The sequence below is a fragment of the Meleagris gallopavo genome, chromosome 1 (genome assembly GCF_000146605.3).
Source record: "Meleagris gallopavo isolate NT-WF06-2002-E0010 breed Aviagen turkey brand Nicholas breeding stock chromosome 1, Turkey_5.1, whole genome shotgun sequence".
Lineage (NCBI taxonomy): Eukaryota > Metazoa > Chordata > Aves > Galliformes > Phasianidae > Meleagris > Meleagris gallopavo.
Window position 1 is genome coordinate 110514696 of NC_015011.2, and position 19057 is coordinate 110533752.

At 38.9% G+C, this 19057-nt stretch overlaps 1 protein-coding gene across 3 annotated transcripts; it reads right to left on the reverse strand.

Moving 5' to 3' along the window:
- Nucleotides 1-235: 235 nt before the first annotated feature.
- EFCAB6 (EF-hand calcium binding domain 6) lies at nucleotides 236-18648 on the reverse strand. 3 transcript variants are annotated; one of them, XM_019621531.1, is made up of 7 exons: nucleotides 18468-18556; nucleotides 12149-12361; nucleotides 8543-8752; nucleotides 6538-6715; nucleotides 5504-5688; nucleotides 3005-3154; nucleotides 236-446 (listed from the first exon to the last, which is right to left on the reverse strand). In XM_019621531.1, exons 3-7 carry the CDS (start codon nucleotides 8657-8659, stop codon nucleotides 324-326), a joined length of 753 nt encoding a protein of 250 aa, XP_019477076.1. In that variant the 5' UTR covers nucleotides 8660-8752; nucleotides 12149-12361; nucleotides 18468-18556; the 3' UTR covers nucleotides 236-323. The 3 variants fall into 3 exon arrangements, with proteins under 3 accessions (XP_019477076.1, XP_019477082.1, XP_019477085.1); XM_019621537.1 differs by lacking the exon at nucleotides 12149-12361 and having other exon boundaries at nucleotides 18468-18545; XM_019621540.1 differs by lacking the exons at nucleotides 8543-8752; nucleotides 12149-12361 and having other exon boundaries at nucleotides 18468-18648.
- Between the last annotated feature and the right edge of the window lie 409 nt (nucleotides 18649-19057).

The following is a 19057-nucleotide window of genomic DNA, read 5'->3' on the forward strand; positions in this document are numbered from 1 at the left end:
ATTAGAGTTTGCCATTAATAAAATGTGTAAAATTGAAAAGAAGAGTTTTCTTAAAAGAATGGCTTTTGGAGATGTCTTAAGAAGCCTTATTTTGACAATGTTAATTGTTGCCTCTTTTTTGATAAATGGATTATGCAAAATTAATTCTCTCAGTATGTAGATCTAATCCACAACACGGGACCACTCTGTCAGAATTTTAAAGTATTTTGAGTTTTCTAATGAATAGATACAAAAAGCCATTCTCAATTAATTTATTAGTTTGAAATTTGAAATTGTAAATCCATCACTGTCTTTATCTACAGTTTCCTGCATTTGACCAAATCCTACTGTAAGAATGCCCGGAGAAAATCATTATAGGATATTTTTGAAGATAGAGTTTTATCATAGTATTCCAAAATGTTAAACAGCTCTTCTTCCGATAGGTTGATTTTGTATTCATGAAGAACCTGTAAAAGACAGAAGCAACTTTAAAATTTATTCTTCCTTTGGAGAGGAAGAAATAAAAACACTGCTATGCTAAAATTTCTTTACAAAACAACTTCATGATTTAGTCCTATCCTATCTTAGGTTTCTTAGAATAGTAGAAAATCAAATCCTCTTTTTTATCTTTGACTTCCATGTCAATATTGGCTTCCTGGGATACATTTCTGAAAACCTGTGTATGTAGGGGGTTTCGTTCATGATCCCAAACAGCACTTGCGTTAGGGGGAGCACTGAAGATGGGGAGCCCCTATGTGTATAGAAGCAAATGTACAAATAAAGCATGTTTAGAAGGCTTTAAGTACTACTGGGAGATGGGATGGAGAGATGGAGTATCTTCCTTTGTATCCTTCTTGGATGATCTACAGTGTTCACATCCAGGGAAACAGAAGGAATAACACTGTCACTCAAACTGTGCGAACCCCAACGTACATAATAATGCCCACATGTACTCCGTGTTTTTACTTTTCACAGGACAAATGCTTGGCCTGTAGGCATACCTTTTGAGCAGTTTAGGGATTACCCAGTTTGAACAGGATTAATCTGGTTCACCTAATGTTAAAAATTAGTGCATTTTTCAGTACTTCTGCAGTTTTAAATGTTCATAATGCCCTAATATGAAAGCAAGCAAGACATTAATTTCTGGGTGTTACTTCTGGTTTCACGTGAACTTGAGAATTTGGACCCTGCCAGTGACCAGCAAAGCTATTAGTACTGGTATGCCATGCCACTAATCACTGGCTTTCTGGAAAGATCTTACTGGTTTTGCAACTCCCTCCCAACAACTCAGCATCTGAAGTTGCTAATTGTGCATTTAGTACAACCGTAAATAGCAGTGTTACTGAAGTTAGGAGGGTGCTAATTTCTCCATTTCAGTAAATTTAATTTTCCTAGGAAATAAAGGGATCTGTTCCTTCACAAAACACCTTACACCTTGTCAATGGCTGACTAACACCTTTGTAGCAGTATTCTGGAACTGGGGATGGCTTCTTCATCTAAGCCCATGAAGTGTCACCGTATTTATTTATTTGTTTATTTTAGCCTAGCTTAGGTCATGTTAAAGACGCTTGATTTGCAATTGTTGACAATGCTTTAACTTGGAAAGATAATCATCACATGTCCTAGAGGAATATGACAAATTAACAAGTCTGATCTTCATTCCTACTCCCCTAAGCTTGATGTCCTGAGGCAGTACCCAGGCTGGCAAAAAGCTGTAGTGACAGCCAGGGAGCTTGTGGCATGAAGATTATATGGCTACAGTGGTACTTCTCATCCCCCAGTCTTCACGTAGGGACTTAGGTTTCAGTTACATGGCTGTGCCAGGAAATATCATGTTCCCACCAATACTAAATAAGTAAAGATTTACAGAGAAGTTCAGTGACTGGTATAATCTAAAGGGGTTTAGGCTGTTCTTTGCAGTGCCAGGCAACAGGCTGGTTTTCTGCAGCTCCAGGGAAGGCAAGCTTCAGAATCACACCCCACGATTACTTACTGCATTTAAGCATTTGCTTGCTGTGATTGAGCATCCTTTCCACCAGTTTATCAGTTCTTTAAAGCAGTAATAATACCAAGGGGTGTCTCAATGCACACAGCATTAAATGAGTTTAGGGACCCATTGTAATTTTTTTTTGCAATTGAATAGCAAATATTCACAATTCTTCTAGAACACACTGTGATTACTAATCCTAAATAAAACAGTGTAGAATACATTGAAATTTGTAAAGATTAAACTGAGTAAAAATCAGAATCCCCATAGATCTAGATGAAGAAGCAACTATTAATTCCAGATGTAATATACATATATAGAATACACAGGTATTTGCTATTTGAGGGGATACAAGGTGCCAAAATATTTGCAGAGCTTTTGGATCCCTCCCCTGGTACAAAACTGTACTCCACACAAAAGAGTGAAGAGAGAAATGAGTAATAGAGACTCTCAGATAAGGACTGCTTGGGTCCATTTCACATTCTGAAGGGAAGACACCAGTTGGAAGTCTACAGGATCCTGCAGCTACTTTCCACAAAGGACTTGTTGGGTTCAGCCAACACCTCTATTCTTATGCATTTGTGAAAGCTCTGTATTTAAAGGTTGTATAGGAGCAGACTGCCCAGAGAAGCTGTGTATGCCCCAATTCTGGAGGCATTCATTGCCAGGTTAGATGAGGCCCTGAGCAGCTTGAGCTGATGCGTAGCAAGCCCACTCACAGCACAGGGTTGGAACTGGGTGGTCTTTAAGGTCCCTTCCAACCCAAACCATTCTGTGATTCTATGATAAGGACTAAGATTTTCTCTGCTTTATTTATGCTGTTATAGCAGGACCTCACTAAGACCCTCAGCCTGATGAATATATAATCATATGTGGAGAAAGATTACCACAAGTAATAGTCAGAGCTAAATTTACAGAGGGAAGCCAGGATGACTTTATATACCATAGTTCGGCACCATTTTCCAGAAAATGTTCAATCAGGAAGCTCACATTAAAGTACTGCAATTTTCTGACTGTTAACTGCTCAACACAGCTTACTTGTCTGAAATCTGCAACATTTAACAGTCCAGTACGACTTTCATCATAGGATTTAAAAGTGCGCTTCATTGGTCTCCAGCAGTGCAAGATCTGGGGCTGAATTCTCAGCATTGTGCTGTAGAACAACATGGATTGCGGTCCAGGACTCATCTGTCAAAGTTGGATGAGAAGGACAAGCATTAATACAATGGACACAACTGGGCAGAACAATAATGCAGAATGAGAAGGTATCGGAAAGTAGTGCTGGCTTAATTGGCGAACTGGCTGCCAAGCACTTGTTTACAAATTATTGCAAGATACTGTTTACATAAGATAATTTTAACCTATGACATTTTAATATTCTTGGATAGTGCAGATGGTATATTTACTTAATCACTGTCAACGCCCTAACTGTATTATTTGAAACTGATTCTGAAGTCAGTGTTACTTCTTCTCAGATCTGTGTTTTCACTTGTGTTGCGCTTGTCCTTGTTTCAACTCCCTCTTTCAGGCATTTTTAATTCCCTGCAGCGTTCATTTTCCAGAGTGAAATTTTTGCTTTAAAATGAGTGAATGCATAAGCCAACTATGGGGGCAGCATGTGATTTAAGAAAAGCAAAACCCCACTCTGCATTCTTCCCTATAGCTATAATACCTTGTAGTCAGTTTTTTAACACCTCTGCAGTTAAATAGCTGGAACATAGAGTTAATTTTCCACAGGAAATGCCTTTCCTTGTTTTATCCTGGCTAAGCTCGTTACACATTGTGATCTGCACAACTATTACTGTAGTACTGCCATGAATAAGAGACTTTGGGAACCCAAAGTCAGCAGGCCTGGAGCCACCTTCAAGGTCTGGATCTGCTCTGCTGCCCTTTTATTTCTTTAGGTATACCTCAGGCTTCTCCCTTACACTTGTCATTGGTTATGTCACTTATGCCACTTTTGTGCCAGGCACACTTGATGCTACAGTCTCTACAAATGTCTCATTGTGAAGGAAACATACAGAGGATGTTATACCTCTGTTAGGTGGACACAGGCAGACACAAGCAGACACTGTATTGTGCCTATATGTTGTGTAACAGGCATGGTGGTCAGATACACCACTGCTCTGTGCTCATGGTGCGTTCTGCCTTCAGAATACGTAGCTGAGGAATGCATGGATACATGAATAATGCAATTTCCAACCCCAAATACTGAGTACTCTTGTGGATTGAAATAAGGGAAGGAGCTTTTTACAGCGAATGCAACTTGGATTATTTTCATAGTGTGGAGGCTTGATGCTTCTCTCAGGCTTTAGAGAAAGAACTGTGCCTATGACATAAAGGAAAGGTTTATTATTATTACCATTATTAATTATTATTCCTTTTGATGTGCATCTGTCTGCTTACTAGGTGGAATGGGGTGAGCAATCAATGAGGAAATTTCACTTTGAATATTACATTATAGAAAGATGCTCAAAACATGGACTGAGACCTTCATTGCATTTTCTGAACAGGAAAAATAAAAGTGATTTGAGACAACTACGTAGGGACTCAAAAATTCCTTCTTTATCTACTCTAGTATACTGGGATGAAATTTTACAGCATCAAATTTGTGTATAAAGGAAACCTTATGTAAGTTAATGAGGTTCTTTGATGCAAAACTTAATAGTTCTACCTTTCTGTCCCTACTGGTAGTGAATACTTGATAATTCCTGATGATACTCTCTTCATACCTTGGTAGCAAGCTGTTCGTTTCACATCTGAGAACAGTTCAGTAATGTAATTTCTCTATAAAATGCTGCTACTAACCATATCTAAACTAATTAGGCACAGTCAAAAACAGCTCACTTGAATGAGCAGATTTGGATTTTGGCACTGTTCCTAGTACATAATTTAATCGGGACACTATTACCAGTGCCTTCCTTTCTGGGCCTCTACAGCCAGTCTTCTATGCTTCTTTTCATCTTTCCTGTCTTAGATCACTACTATAGGCATTTGTCACATCCTGCCCATAAGGGCAACAGCCTGTGGCTAACTGTTTTGCTGGGCCTCTTTTGTCTTTTGAGGAATAGGTATGTGTTAGGAGGACAGCTGCATGGATACAATGCGCTTGACCAGTCATGGCTACAACATGATTTTAGTGACTGGTAACAGTGGTGCCTCCATACTTTTCTTACAGGGCTGAGCATGGGGCTGGGACACAGCCTGCTGAATGACAGCCATCTCATGACACATCTACAGCACTTTTTATTCCTAAATTGATTTTTATTTAGTTCAACAAAAGCACTTGAAACTTCAGGTCCTATGTTTTCTACTGGTAGTAATTATCCAAATTTTAGCACATTTAGCCAATTTACCATCCAACTTGGGTACACGGGAACATGATCACAAGGAGTTAGATCCTCAAACTGAAGAGGATACCAAACGAATACCAGAAATTAATATTGTGAGATTAAACAAGAGAATGCTGGAATACTCTGTCACTGCAGCAGAAACTGAAAAAAATGTAATTTTGATTTTTATAAGCATTGTACGTACCGGTTTTTGTGGCTTCGGTATAATCACTCTTTGTAGCAGTGTGCTTTTCTGTGGTTTTAACAACAAAATACAGCTCTGAAAGAAGTCATAGTATGCAAATTTTCCATTTTTCTTGATATCGTATTTTGTTGTTATTTGGCTAATTTCTTCTTTGCTTAAATCCAAATGGAACTTCTCTGCTATATCTGAAATAATAAAGAAATGCAGAAATAGCATTTACTTTGTCACTCATCAAAACAGACAATTGTGTATTGTGTTCACAAGTTTTAGCAGGGATATGTTGACGTGTTCACTTTCAGTGATTTCTGCATAAATATATTCCACAGCCATTGCTATATGCAGGTATGTACATACATCTAAACTTACAGAGGCAGCTGTTCACATTTAACAGGGCTTCAGCAGACTAATAACATGTTCCTTTCATTTTAAACACACAAGAAATATGCCTTGATACTGACTGTAAATTAATCTTCTGATAAGCTAACATATTTTTTTTTACCCAGGACTTTACATTTGATTACACAAGTGTATGTTGTGTTATCACGCGTGGACGTCCTGACAAAAGCACAGAACACTCTCTCAGGAAGAGAACACAACATAAGAACAGCGTAGCTCAATTTCTCTGAGAGTAAAATCCAGGGTCCTTTCAAATCAACAGGTATTCAGCTGTTGCCACCAGAGAAACCAGAAGCACGTGCAAGATCACAAGGAAGAGACTGGCAAAGTTATTCAAACTTCACCAGGTACAATAAGGGCTGTGTACTTGGAAGGTGAGGAGATAACTTGGCTACAAACCAAAATTATCAACAAGCAAAGCCATGTACTCCTTTTCTAAGTGGCAACTAATTCTGAATAGGAACAGGAATTTTATTGCACCCAAAGCTACAGTAAGCTGTTCTTCCTTGCACAAGCAGGGTGGGACCTGGAGCAACCATACGTGAATGCAACGTGACTGGAGGCCCATAGCCAGAACACCAGAAAGAAAACAGAACACATCTGAGAATGAATAAAGCACTTTTTGGATGGTAACAAACCTGGGAAGTCAGACACTGGGATTTCTCCTATCTTGCTGACATCCTTCTCTTGACACAGCTTCAGTATGTCTCTCCAGGAACACTGGATATTCTTTCTTATCTTATTTTCTATTTCTTCCCAGTTAGGGACAGGCGCAGAACATTCTGTTGTTGTCTGAGGATGGCTGGATGCTGATGTCTGAAACCAAGAGATAACAGTAATTTTTCTACCAAGTCTTATTGATTTTGTAGATAACCAACCAAATGACAAATTCGGATCCTGGCCTTCCAGCATTGAAACTAATGCACCATCTGAGCCATTTCTGATTTGAATTGTTTTTGCAAAACTGTAGGTAGAAATGTTAGAAAACTCGAAGTGTTGAAATGACACTATTCGCTTACTCAGCCTTAACCACTTTTTAAAAATTTATCTTACTTGTAAGTCATTTACAGTTTCTCCAAACTTTTTTTTTTTAAATAAAGAACAGATACTGTATTTAGAAAAGCTGCGTAATACCATCTTAGAACAAAGAAAATAATGAAAAATCACTGAATAATGCAACAACAGTGCTTTGATTTCTTACTGAGAAACTCAGTTCTGCGGTCTCACATGCAGAGCCACAGAAAGAACAGTGTGAGAAGATGCCAGTGCTTAATGTCTTTTTGACTGCTGTCTCAGCAGTACTTTGGATGTATAGCCTCAGCCTACTTCTATATGCTGGGTGCACAAGTCATAGTTATGCTCCTAGGTCCAACAAATAATCTCATGTTTTCTGAGATTTCCCAGTGTTCCTACAGGAGTCTCACTGGTGCAGGATTGATGAGGACTCACACATTTCCATGCAACGAATGCTACAGAGAAGAATCTTAATAGGTGTTCAGGCTGGCTGGGTCTTCCCAACAGCCATACATTCTGGGAGACTTACATTCCTTTCCTACGGTCTTGCACCATCCAATCAAGCATTCACAGACTGTAATGAGAAATTTTCCAGTACTTTCTCTGAGAACTGGATCAAAGCATGAAGGACACATGCTAATAGCCTGGCTTTTCACGAAAGAACTTACAGTTAATGCATTAATTGAGCTAGCAATGGGCCTATGTTTAGATTTACCAGCTGTGACAAGTTGTTTGCATCTTTAATTTGCTCAATCTGTTATTTCTTTTTCAGTAGTTAAACATCTCTATGTAGAAGTAGTCAGAAAACTCAAGCATTTTATAGGACTTTAATAATTTTAGTATTTTATTTTTCTTTTGTAGGTTTGGTCACAGTCAAAGAACATGGTACAAGCACATGCAGCTCCACAAGTGGATAGCAAATACTTTTGCCAGTAATTATTTCTTAACGTTTCTGTCAATTCTGCCACTAGCATAAGAGGCCAAAATGGCAGTTGAGGGGACCAAAGTGCATTACTGCCATAGTAAGTATAGATAGGGATGCCAAAGTGAAACAAGACTACTCCCTTTCCCATGAAATTCTCTCATTTGTCTTGGATCAGTTGTCTTCATAGCAAGTCTACCAATCTGACTCCCAGCCATCAACAACTATAATTTAGCATCTGCCAGAAAGCAGAGCAAGACCACAATGTTTTGCACAGGCTAGCAAACTGCAACTACCAGTCCTGCCTGGCTTTGTCAGGCAACCACTTACATTTTTTTATGTGCTTTACTGCTTTTGCAGCTGTTGGGCTGTTGTAGTTTGGGCAGATCACTTCGTTCTCAGAAATGTGACTGTACTTAAACAACAAAAGAATTTTTGCCATATAGATCTGATGGATGTGTCCAAGGTAATAGCAGAGAATGCTATTGGTATAAATTGATATGTATGATTTTAGGGGAGTTACTGATTAGCCCAATTTTTTCACTGTAGCAATTATTTTGCAAGTAACCCCATTTGTTTATTAATAGGCTTTGTGCCAGATCTCATGGGCAATCAATAGAAATACTGGCTCTAAGTTCCAAAACTATTATTTTCAGTCTATGCACAGGAGTGAAAATTGATAAAATTCATAAAACAACCATACTTACACTCTCCTGCCCCACTAGAGAAGATGATGTCTTGGGATGCTCAGGCTGAGAGGATGCACAGGTAACTGGCTTGGTAGATGTCTCAGGACTAGTAGCACTGGGAGTGGTTGATGACATTGTTACCTGTTCTGAGCTGAATTTCTTAGAAAATTCCTGATATTTCAATCATCCACCAACATCGACATCCACTGTGTTCCAAAGATTTTCAAACTGATGAAGAAAGATAACTGCTGTAAATGCTAGCTTTACGAAACCGGAATCCTCTAAGGTACTAAGGATATGACAAAGTATATTGAAAAGAAAGGGAGAGGATGATTTGGAACAGAAGGAATCCTAGGGTCCATCTTATTACAAAAAACATTAAAAATCACAGCTTCTCTACAGAAGCCTGAGCAAGGCTGGGAAAACAATGAAAAAGGGATTTCTGCGGGACATTTTTTAATTGAATTCGGCCCTCGGTGTACGTTTAGACTACTTCGTCTTGTGATTAGACACAGAGATTAAGCTGCCATATAGAAGAATAATGTTTTATCATGAGATGTAAATCAAATCCACAGTGCACATGTATCCTAGCTAAGTACCACTGCGGCAAATTTCTCATGCTATCAGCTACACCTAAGTTCTACAACCATCTCAGTAGGCCACTAAGGTTCTCCAGTTATTGTATTTGCATCAACAAATTATTTCACCCTGAGGGCATAAAGGAATCAGCAGGAAAGAATATAGCAGAAAATCTTTACAGCCTTTAGAATCACATATAGTTATGATACACTGCTGAGAACCATATCTGTACAATACAGACAGCCTATAGAGGTCTTGGAAGCAGCAGCTGGACTAAAAGCATATGTGGGGATAGGGTGTCTGCTTGGCACAAAGCAGGGCAGGGCAGCCCTGCCCTCTGAGTGATGCATGGCTCTGTAAGGACAAGGCCAGGATGTTTTCCATTGAACAGCCCTTCATTCCATAAGTAGCTGCACTGAATTTAATGGGACTACTCATGATATAAGCTACTAATCAAAGCAGGGATTATCACAGTCTGCCCTTAAATGAGCTGCACTAATTTTGCAAGTGTTTCAAGAGTCATCAGTATGCCTTTTTAGGGTCTTCATTATTGATTTTTAATATAAATCTAATTGGGAACCTCAGATTGCTTTTGATTTGATCTTTTTCGGCAGAGACTTAAACCCTAAAGGAAACTAGTCACCTCTTTGATGCATGAGCCAAGTTGCAGTCAAACTTCAAAGGGCAAAGGATACATTTTGAATTTCCTTTCAACTTTCCCCCATTGGCCTGGCTGCTACCACATTATGAATTATAAACAATTCTATTTAGCACTTGTGATTACACTTCATATGAGGATCTCAAAGTGTATTACAAACTTCAATTAAATACAACAATACCCTGATGAGCTGGGTTAGCTATAGTTAGAAACTATTTCAACACTCAACGAAATTTGGGGGAATTGGGGGATTGCAAGTAGTTCAAGCACATCAAGGTAGTTCAAGCAGAGAGGAGAAAAGGCCTGTTATAAAAAGGGGGGTGTCAGTTGGGAAGATATTAATCAACACCCCATTTGCTCCATAGTACTTTTTACGAGAAAGGTCACAAAAATTCAGAAGACCAAGAAGCTAAATTTTAGGAAGAAAGTATTCGCCTGCGACTTGATACAGATTTCAACTTAGCCTTGCTAGCAGCAAACAGTAAATGACTGTTATCCAGAAAAGGATAAAAGACGGCATTTTCTCTGAAGTCATCTAGAATATTATTGCTAGTAACACTGTTGTAACAACTCTGAGCAGCTATTACAGCCTGAACAGCAGGGGTTTGGTTTAGCAGTGGCAAATCCTGCACCCAGATTGGAAGGCCCTCCTGGGGCATCTTCATATAGCTATTCGTAGGCATATCCTTGGGAGGCCTGTCAAAATCAAAATATCTCTGAACATACAGGGCTTGAATCTCACAGAGAGGCTGCTGCTTATATAAATGAGGCTCTTCAGGCCTGCTTTTCATTGCTATTATGGATGACAGTTTCTATCAGGAAGTTTTTTCTTAACTTGTCTGAGGTTCTTTCAAATTATAAAATAGCTCCTCTGCCCCTTGGCTTCCTCTTGACTGTAAAGTAGACAGGATCTTGTCTGGAGGACTTTTCAGCAGGAGATGCCTGCCTTACTGCTTCCAAAAAGGAAAGAAACGAGATTTTTCACAACACAGTTGGTGTATGTTTGCTCTCCTGTCTTGGCGTGGTCTCAGCCATAAGTCAACCCTGGCTCTTCTGCTCAGTGCTTCACAGAGATGAGGAAACAATATCACTAAGTTTTCTCTTCTGCTTTTGTCTGGTTTGGAAGCTCAGGATTCACAAAGCCTCAGCAGTTGTGCTTGGTGCCTCACCAGCAGTATGACTACTAGGGCTGAAGCACAAGATCATTTGTTCTTTTATATAATTTATATTATTTTCAAGGGTAAAGCAGAAAATATTTTGATATTTTTTCACCGCTTTAATTTGCTAATTTACACATGCATAGCAGTGCCCAATAATACAGAAGACTGTACAGTCTCTCTGATGTAATTACAAGCAGGCCCCACTCCTATCTGCAATTTGTAGTCAGAAGTGTTGGTGAGAAATACAGAGCCAAAAAATAAGAGCACGTATCTGCAATGAGCAAAGTACCAAAATAATTTTCTGGCTTGTAGACATGCACAAGACTCTGGAGACTGTGTCTTGTCTTTCAGTTTGCTGCCAAAAAACACTGACACAGTCACAGGCATGAAGGCTGGAGTGCTGTTAAGTAAAACCTTGTAGTCAAGGTTCACTCTCTCTTATTATTCACCTTGTCTTTGGACCAGCAAAATTCAAAATGAAACAGCATTAGCAAAGATAAAAAATTACTGTTTTCGCTGTAAGCTCAATAGAAGCAGAATCTTAGGAAGGACAAAAATATCAAGTTCCCTGAGATTAGCATGGGATTAATCAGGTGGTTTGTAGTGTCAGATTCATGTCATGATTCCAGTCACTGGAGCTAAATTCAAGGTTACGTAAACCTTGCTGGTGTTAATCTAGGAGAATCTTTAATTCAGAAAAGTAGCTGAGAGATGGCTGGGCAATGTCAAATACTTGCCCCTTTCTTTGTCCAAGGACAGCAGAACAAAATATCTACCAAGAAAAATGAATTTGCATTAGATCCCCAGGGAAGTATTCTCTGTTCTATGCTGACAATGCCTTTTCCCTCCCATCAACCCTGGAAGTGAATTAACTTAAAACTGTAAAAAGAAACTTTTAAAACAGCAAATACACAGATGAGGAGCTGGGCAAAGAAAGCTGCTGCACTCTCAATTCACACCTTCATTATTAGCAATAGCATCTCCGTAACCTCGCTTTGGAAAGCCTCTGATTATTACAGTTCACAGCCACAGTCAGAGATAAGGAAAAAAATATTCTCAAGTGTAGCAAGAAATGTTCACGGGATAGTCTTAAAACATTTTCATTTATTCCAAACTGTTAAACCTCTATCCTATACACAATAGCATTCAAACACATATCTATAGCCATAGCCAATTTACTTAGCTGTACACTTAAATTAGCAATAAAAAATAAAACAGTTGTCTTACTTGCTCTTCTGTCAGATGCTGAAAATGTTGGTTGCAAATATTCCAGAACACCTCTTTTGATATTGTGTTATCTTTTGAAGAGTCAATATCTTTAAAATCTCATGCAATCATGTTCAAGCGAACGGTTGCTACTTCTGGTATCCGTGAGAGGATGCCTCTCTCTGACAGCTCCCAAGAAAATTTAGGCAGAATGACTTTTTGCCCTTCCTCAGTCTAGACAAAACATACACACAGAATCAGTAATGGATCTACTGAATAAATTATAAATCATGGTGTGGCACTCAGCCAGCCGAAGAGAGAGAAGTCCACAGAGAAGGCGGCCTTGGAGATCCCGCAGGCAGTAAAACCTGCTTCCAGGAATTCTGGCTTATACCACAAAAGAGAAAAGGGGCTATGCAAGTAGTTAAAGGGAAAAATAGACTCACTATAAACGTGATCCAACTGGTGACAGGCCAACAAAAGCACAGAATTCCAAGACTGATCTAAACTTTTACAAAGGTCTAAAAAATTGGGTGATCTTACAAAGAGGGCTATTCTGCTAATGCAGAAAAAGGGAAGTGGGGCTAACTAGCCCAAATATCCCAAATGTATTCTTCTCATCTGAATAGTTCTTAGCACACAGTGAAAATCTCTTTGATTTACAGGGCACTTCAGTACTGAAATGAAAGAGAGGGCAATTGTTTTCCTTTCATTTCTAAGTCCCAGGTATATTCACTGCGGCCCTTTTTGATCTGGTCATCCACATTAGGAATATGGCAGCTAAACATTGCAGCTGAGGTCTGCAAAGGTACAGAATGTACCTTTGTGTAAGGGAAGAGTAGAGAACTGTGTTAAAGCTTGCACAAGGTGTGCACCGATCCTATTTTCCGTGTGTTGCTTTCAAACTTAATGCCAGTGTGCTGCCTTTAAAATCTAGCACCAAAGCTTATTCCTAGTAAGTAAACTCCCATTATGCATTCTGCAGTGAGAAAGTCCACATCTTGAGTAAATGCAGTAAAAGGTCATAAGGCAAGCAGAAACAGAAGCTACAAAATACAGTTGGTTAGAAAAAACCGCAGAACGAAGAACTGCTATGCTTTTCTATAGACATACCTGAAACACAGAAGTTTCACTGTGCATATGAAAAACTATATTTCATAAAATTAAACATCAGTGAAGTCTATTCAACATTTGCATTCTGCCTCCAATAAGCCTCAGTTTTTAAAATGAAATGAAGATTGACTCATAAAATTAGTCTCAGGAACGGCACAATAATAGTAATTAAAAAGCAGTATCAGAATTTTGAAAAAGCAACTACTTATTTTCAGGAACGGAAGCCAACCTCCCACCCACCAGCACTGTCTAAACTAAATATGTAAAATATCTTGGAAGTAAAGTTTTCCTAAACACAAGTGGTAGCCATTTTTACTGCACGGTGGTAAGAGGTTCTGGTTTTAAAAACATAATAATCTGCTTTTGGTTCAAAGACACAAAGACATTTCTTTAGAGCACGTTGAATGTTAATACTGTATTTTATACCTCCGTATTTAAGCGTATAAGCTTTGCCACCTTCTTGCTCTATGCAAAGCAAAATTCCAAAGAAGAAACAGATGGCTTTTTGGTCCTGAGCTCCTGTTCCCTTGTCACGCCTCACATGATCGTTATAACTGACTGGAAAAGAAAATATGTTTCCTACAGAACCGCGAGAAGCCTGCCTCTCATCAGAAAAGACTCCCTTATTTTCAGATGCAAATAACACTTTTCACAATTAACCACGCTTTACATAAAACACATCTGCAGGATAGGTATTACAGCTGCACTGCTCAGAGAAGAATCACAAGAAGTGGAACTGTGCATGCAGAGCCAGGCCGTTTCTGTTGTCAGGAAATGAAGACTGCCAGGCTCGGTCTAGCACTGGGTGAACCTTCTGCCTGCGGACTACCTCTGCTTTTAATTATTCTAATGAAGCCAAAGACTTAGGGAAAGTATTACTGCTGTGCAGCCCTTTAAAGAAATACAGTTGGAAAGTGGGAGCTTTCCTAATTTATTTAATTTCAAGAGCTTTCTGTTTATTTCATAAGACCTGGTACTCTTTGATCTTAAAATGGTTAGAGAGCCAATAAAAAAAAAATCACTTGTACTTCTTGGAAAGCATAGCTCAAAAACTAGAAAACCTTTTATATTAATTCATTGCCTTACATTCATCTACTACGTTCAGATAATGCATTCAGTGTATGCCATCAACAGCTAAAATAACCATGTTTGGCTGAAGTAGCAGTGCTGGAGCCTAGAATTTCAGATTCCAGCTTGGGCATTTATGTATTTAAATGCCATTTCTGCATCTGAAACAAAGCTTAGACGCAGCACATTCCTTAGCTTCTGTCTCACTTTAACCTCACGACTGAGATGGAGTAACAGAATTTGGGGTGCCTTCAGAGGATCATGTAAATCCACTTTCCCCTCCTGCTTTCAGTGAGAGAGACGAGGCTTTTCTCATGGGCGGCTCTATGTAGATCACTAGCTGTTCAAAGCAGTACTGCATTTTTCTTCTTTAAAAGTTCCCTGCACAGTCTCATGTCCTTTTCTATAAATGGCATAACTATGCTGATTAGTAATAAAAGAAGGCTCCACCACCCACACCTGCTCAGTGAAGCTCCATCCCTGCAGCTCCTTCTTGTTTCTGGGAAATTTTTCTATTAAGAAAATTTTTATTTATAAAGTAAATCAGAACACCAGGATAAATTACAATTTCGCTGGTCCCGTCACATGTCTGACCTCTCCCCTTTCTGGGAAGGTTCAGAAAACAAAGGTCTTGGGAAACTGCTTGTGTAAGAAGCCTCTTGTATCTCCCCCGAAAAAGGATGCATTTTCCTTTTTGTAAGTGAGAATGACCTTTGCCAGAAGTAATCATCCTTTTGACAATTTACATAGTTGTTGGGGTTTCTGTGCTTAGCCCATGGGCCTGTCCCTTACCCTCACAACAAGTATCTTCAGGCTGATTTCCACGAACAATGCTCCTGCCTGGTATGCGGCAGCCACAGTTAGTTGTCTGAGTGGGGTTGGTGTGGAAATGCATTTTGTTTGTATACTCAACGTAATCAGTAACTCACTGGCCAGCCAGATCTAGCTCTCGGATTCTGATCAAAAAGCTCCAGTATTACAGAGAGGCTTGTTTTTTATCACTGGCATGTAAGTGGAATTGTATTCTCATCTGGCAATGATCAATCTAGCTTCATTAACCTGAATGCTGATTTAAGCTGGCTGATGATTTGATACCTGGTGTGCAACAAGAGCTTGCAATAATAAATGCAATTATAAAAAAAAGATGAAAACTCCATTGGGGGTCATTTTGTAATGCACTATTTTCCTTTTGACCAACAGTTTGCAACAGACAAATGCAAGTTTTGAGGTCACAGTTATGGGGTAAAACACTCTTTGTAATGTTTAGCATTTGTAATGGCACATGATGATTTGACAAAGTGATTTAACACAATGCTTTTGATTACTTGCCAAACTTGATCTTATCTAGAAAAATGCCACTATCCTCTACATGTAATTAAAATATCTGCTGTATTAAATAAGCCTAGGTAGAACTGGATAGAGAACTAGGAGCCACAGTGAGAATTCCCTACTCCTCTGTGTCCCCACCAGTGTCTAGCCCATCAGTAGTACATCTGGTGGCCCAATACTGTGTTCCCAAAACCATTACCCCTCCTTTCTCCTTTTCCACTTCTCACAGTAAATACAGAGTGAAAGAAAGGCTTTAATTGCAAAGAACAGTTCATCATTTCAAAATCTTGCTTTCCAGCCTTAAGTAGGTGCATAAGCATCATGAGGGACAAGGTGGAAAGCAGGGATGAAATTAAAATTCCAAAATACGCTGGCTCTAGAGTGCCAGGGTAGTTTGTCTGGGATTTTATTTCAAGAAATAAATTTTCTGAGCTGCTTTGGTTGTGGTATCCTCTAAGTATATTGTTAAACCTTTTGGTTTATTATTCAAAGTGGAGAAGGAGAGGAAGATACAGCTTTGGGGTATCTCAGCTTGACCTGGCCTCTTCCTTCTCGCTGCTGGACTTGACACTTACAGTTTACCAAGTGCTCAGCAAATCCCTTGACAGCCCCAGCTCCAGGAAGGCCATTTGACAAACAGCAATTGATCCCATTCCCTCCTCCTCTCATTGCAGGTGTGCTGGTCTGTTGATTTTGTGTAAATCCTCGCTGTTGTAGACCTGACCAGCTCTCCCTCTACTATTGCTTTTAATACACTCTTTAGTTTTTTCCCTTCCATAACTGAAATAGCTCACAGAGGGGAAGGACGTGTGAGTACATTCTCTTTTAGTGGGGGGATGTCTGATTCCCAACTGTAGTTTGCATTAGAGCAGATTGCATTTTATTATTTTAATACAGAAGAGCTCCATTCAGGTCTTATTAATCGTTAGATTAGAAGGTGAGCTTATTCCCAGCTCCAGAGTCTGGACTTTTACAAAAGTCCTCCGAAAGCCCACTGGTGGTTAATAGCATCCCACCCAAGACAATGTCCTCTCTGTCTCCTTCCTCCTTTTTCAGCTCTTCTTCTTCCTATCTTCTGTATGGTTAGCAATATCAGGGCTAAGTGACATAACCACAGTTCTTCCTTGCCTGAATACTAAGCTGCAGTCATACGGCATAAAGTATTTCACATTTCTATTATTTCTTTTATTTACAGTTCTATTTTCATGTTGTGTAGCCCTAAGAGCTCTACAGAGCTGTAATTCAGTGGGCATCCTACACACATAAACCAGATTAGACATATAGATGCCATAGACTGTATTGTAGAGAGTTAATCAGAATGTAAAGCTTATTAGCATATGTCAAAGCCATCAAAACATCCATGTGATGCATATAATATTTAGAAACAGTTTCCACAAGATTTTAGCATCTCCTCTTATCCAGCTATTTTCTATACAAAAAATGAAAAACCATTCTAAACCTGTATAGTTTTTGGGTTTGTGAATGTTTGCCTTTGTGGTTATGGGCTTTATTTATGAGGTGCCATGTGAGACAAAAGTCATCCCAGGCTCATACTTTACTAGTTCAGTAAATTTTCCGTACTTTAATGATCAAGCTGCATACTTTACTTGTTACTTTTTAATATACTTCAGTGATCAAATTGTATGGCATAATGATCAGTTTTCCTAATGTGCCTGAATGAGTTGCATATCTCATTAATTTACATACATACTTTATGGGCCCGAACTGTAGCATGTTTGGATGAAGTGAATAATTTAACAACCAGACTTCTCCCTGAGCGTGCACAGGAGCCCTGGAATACATGTGAACCTGAGGTGGGATGAAATTGCAAAGGCATGGGAGATGTGGGGTTGAACCCAAATGGTTAACATGAGATTTGAGAGCATCTGGAAGCTGAACCAGTGCTGTGAATCTGGTTCATATTTGTTTTGTCTTTCCAAAAATGTTCCCTTGTGGATTAATTTGGGGTTTTAATGATGGATTTATCCCTTCTACACCAACACAGCACAGAAAAGCATTCAAGGAGAATGTTTGATTTTGAAAAAAGCCACATAGGCTCCAGTCCTGCCGTGGACCAAATACTTCCTGAAAGATGTGGAGGTAGTTTATTTTTTGGTAAGTTGAAGTGGGAGGTACTCAGGGTCCTGGAGGAGTAACTGCTGAAGAGATTTCATATTAAAATGTGTCTTTTTCAGAGTTTGAACCTAGGAGTGTGCAGCTTGTCAAGTTGTTATGGGAGCTTAGCACCTACGTGGAGGATGAGAATGCATCACAGCAAAACCTTCCCTAGCAAAAGCAGAAATCCGCTCTAAAGTCAGGATGAAAGCAGATCAGTAGTACAACACAAAACACAAAAACATTCTGAAAAAAATCATATGGGTGTATTTCACGCAATTGGTCCTTGGGCTGGTACAACTTGGTTGAAAGCAACTGAAATTATATAAGCAGAAAGCAGGATAATGGGGAAATGCAGCCCTTTCTGACCTGTAAAAAGTATTCCAATGTTTTACATTTGAGAGCCATGTGATGTTATATCTGCTAAGGCTGCATATTAATTTCAACAAGCTGAAAACATAAATATTTAAAAATTCCCAACTATTTTATAAATAACTATAATTAAATGTAGTCCTGCCACCAAGGACAAAGTAACAGTTGCACTACTATAAATATTAATGCTAAATTTACAGAGAATAAAATACATTTAAGTATCCTTATAAAATTTTGAATAAAGCTGCACTTATAATAAGCGCTATGGTAAATCTGTGCCTATTGGTAACTGATTTGCAAAAAGTCTCTAGCACGCTAAAAAAGTCTGTAACACAGGACAAACTTTTGGAGCTGCTTGTGGGTCCTCCTGTATCGAAGAAGTCTGATTCCTCCTTTTCTTGTGAAGCATTCAAACCCTGGCAGACTTCTGACTCAAATATGAGGAGGCTAAAACAGAGATCTCACTAGTTTTCCAGCTTCTGCTTTATGACACAAAATGCAACCACCATATAGCTCTACACGGATTTGTTTAGCACAACGTTCTATTATTGCCATGGCAATGAAGTGTTAGGCTTTTTATATGGTTTTCCACTGGGTGATGATTATTATTTTCCACATTTTATTTGTGCTTCGAGCATACATTTTTGTAAATGAAACACAGTTACTTCTTAGAATGTAAGATTAGAGTTAGTACTTGCATATTTAATTTTCCTTAGAACTGCCATCTACTTAGTAACAGGCCTTCAGCCCAATTTGAAAATGAACTGCAAGGTAATGTCATTTGGACACCTGTATATTCACTGTTATACCTGATTCCCACTGGAAAAGATAGAAGATAGATGGAAGACACTAAAGGGAGGGGAAAAACTTTGAAATTAAAATAGGATAAAAACTTCTTTTATTTACATATTTTGACACACTCCCGTAATTTAC

Bases quoted from the DNA above. Each gene is read 5' to 3' on its own strand.
- EFCAB6 (XM_019621531.1), bottom strand. From the start codon at position 8,659: ATGTCATCAACCACTCCCAGTGCTACTAGTCCTGAGACATCTACCAAG. The intron at 5,689-6,537 runs GTTTGTTACCAT...TTATTATTTCAG, and splicing joins CCCAGTGTCTGACTTCCCAG to ATATAGCAGAGAAGTTCCAT. The intron at 447-3,004 runs GTAAGCTGTGTT...TGTCTTTTACAG, and splicing joins ATGTTGCAGATTTCAGACAA to GTTCTTCATGAATACAAAAT.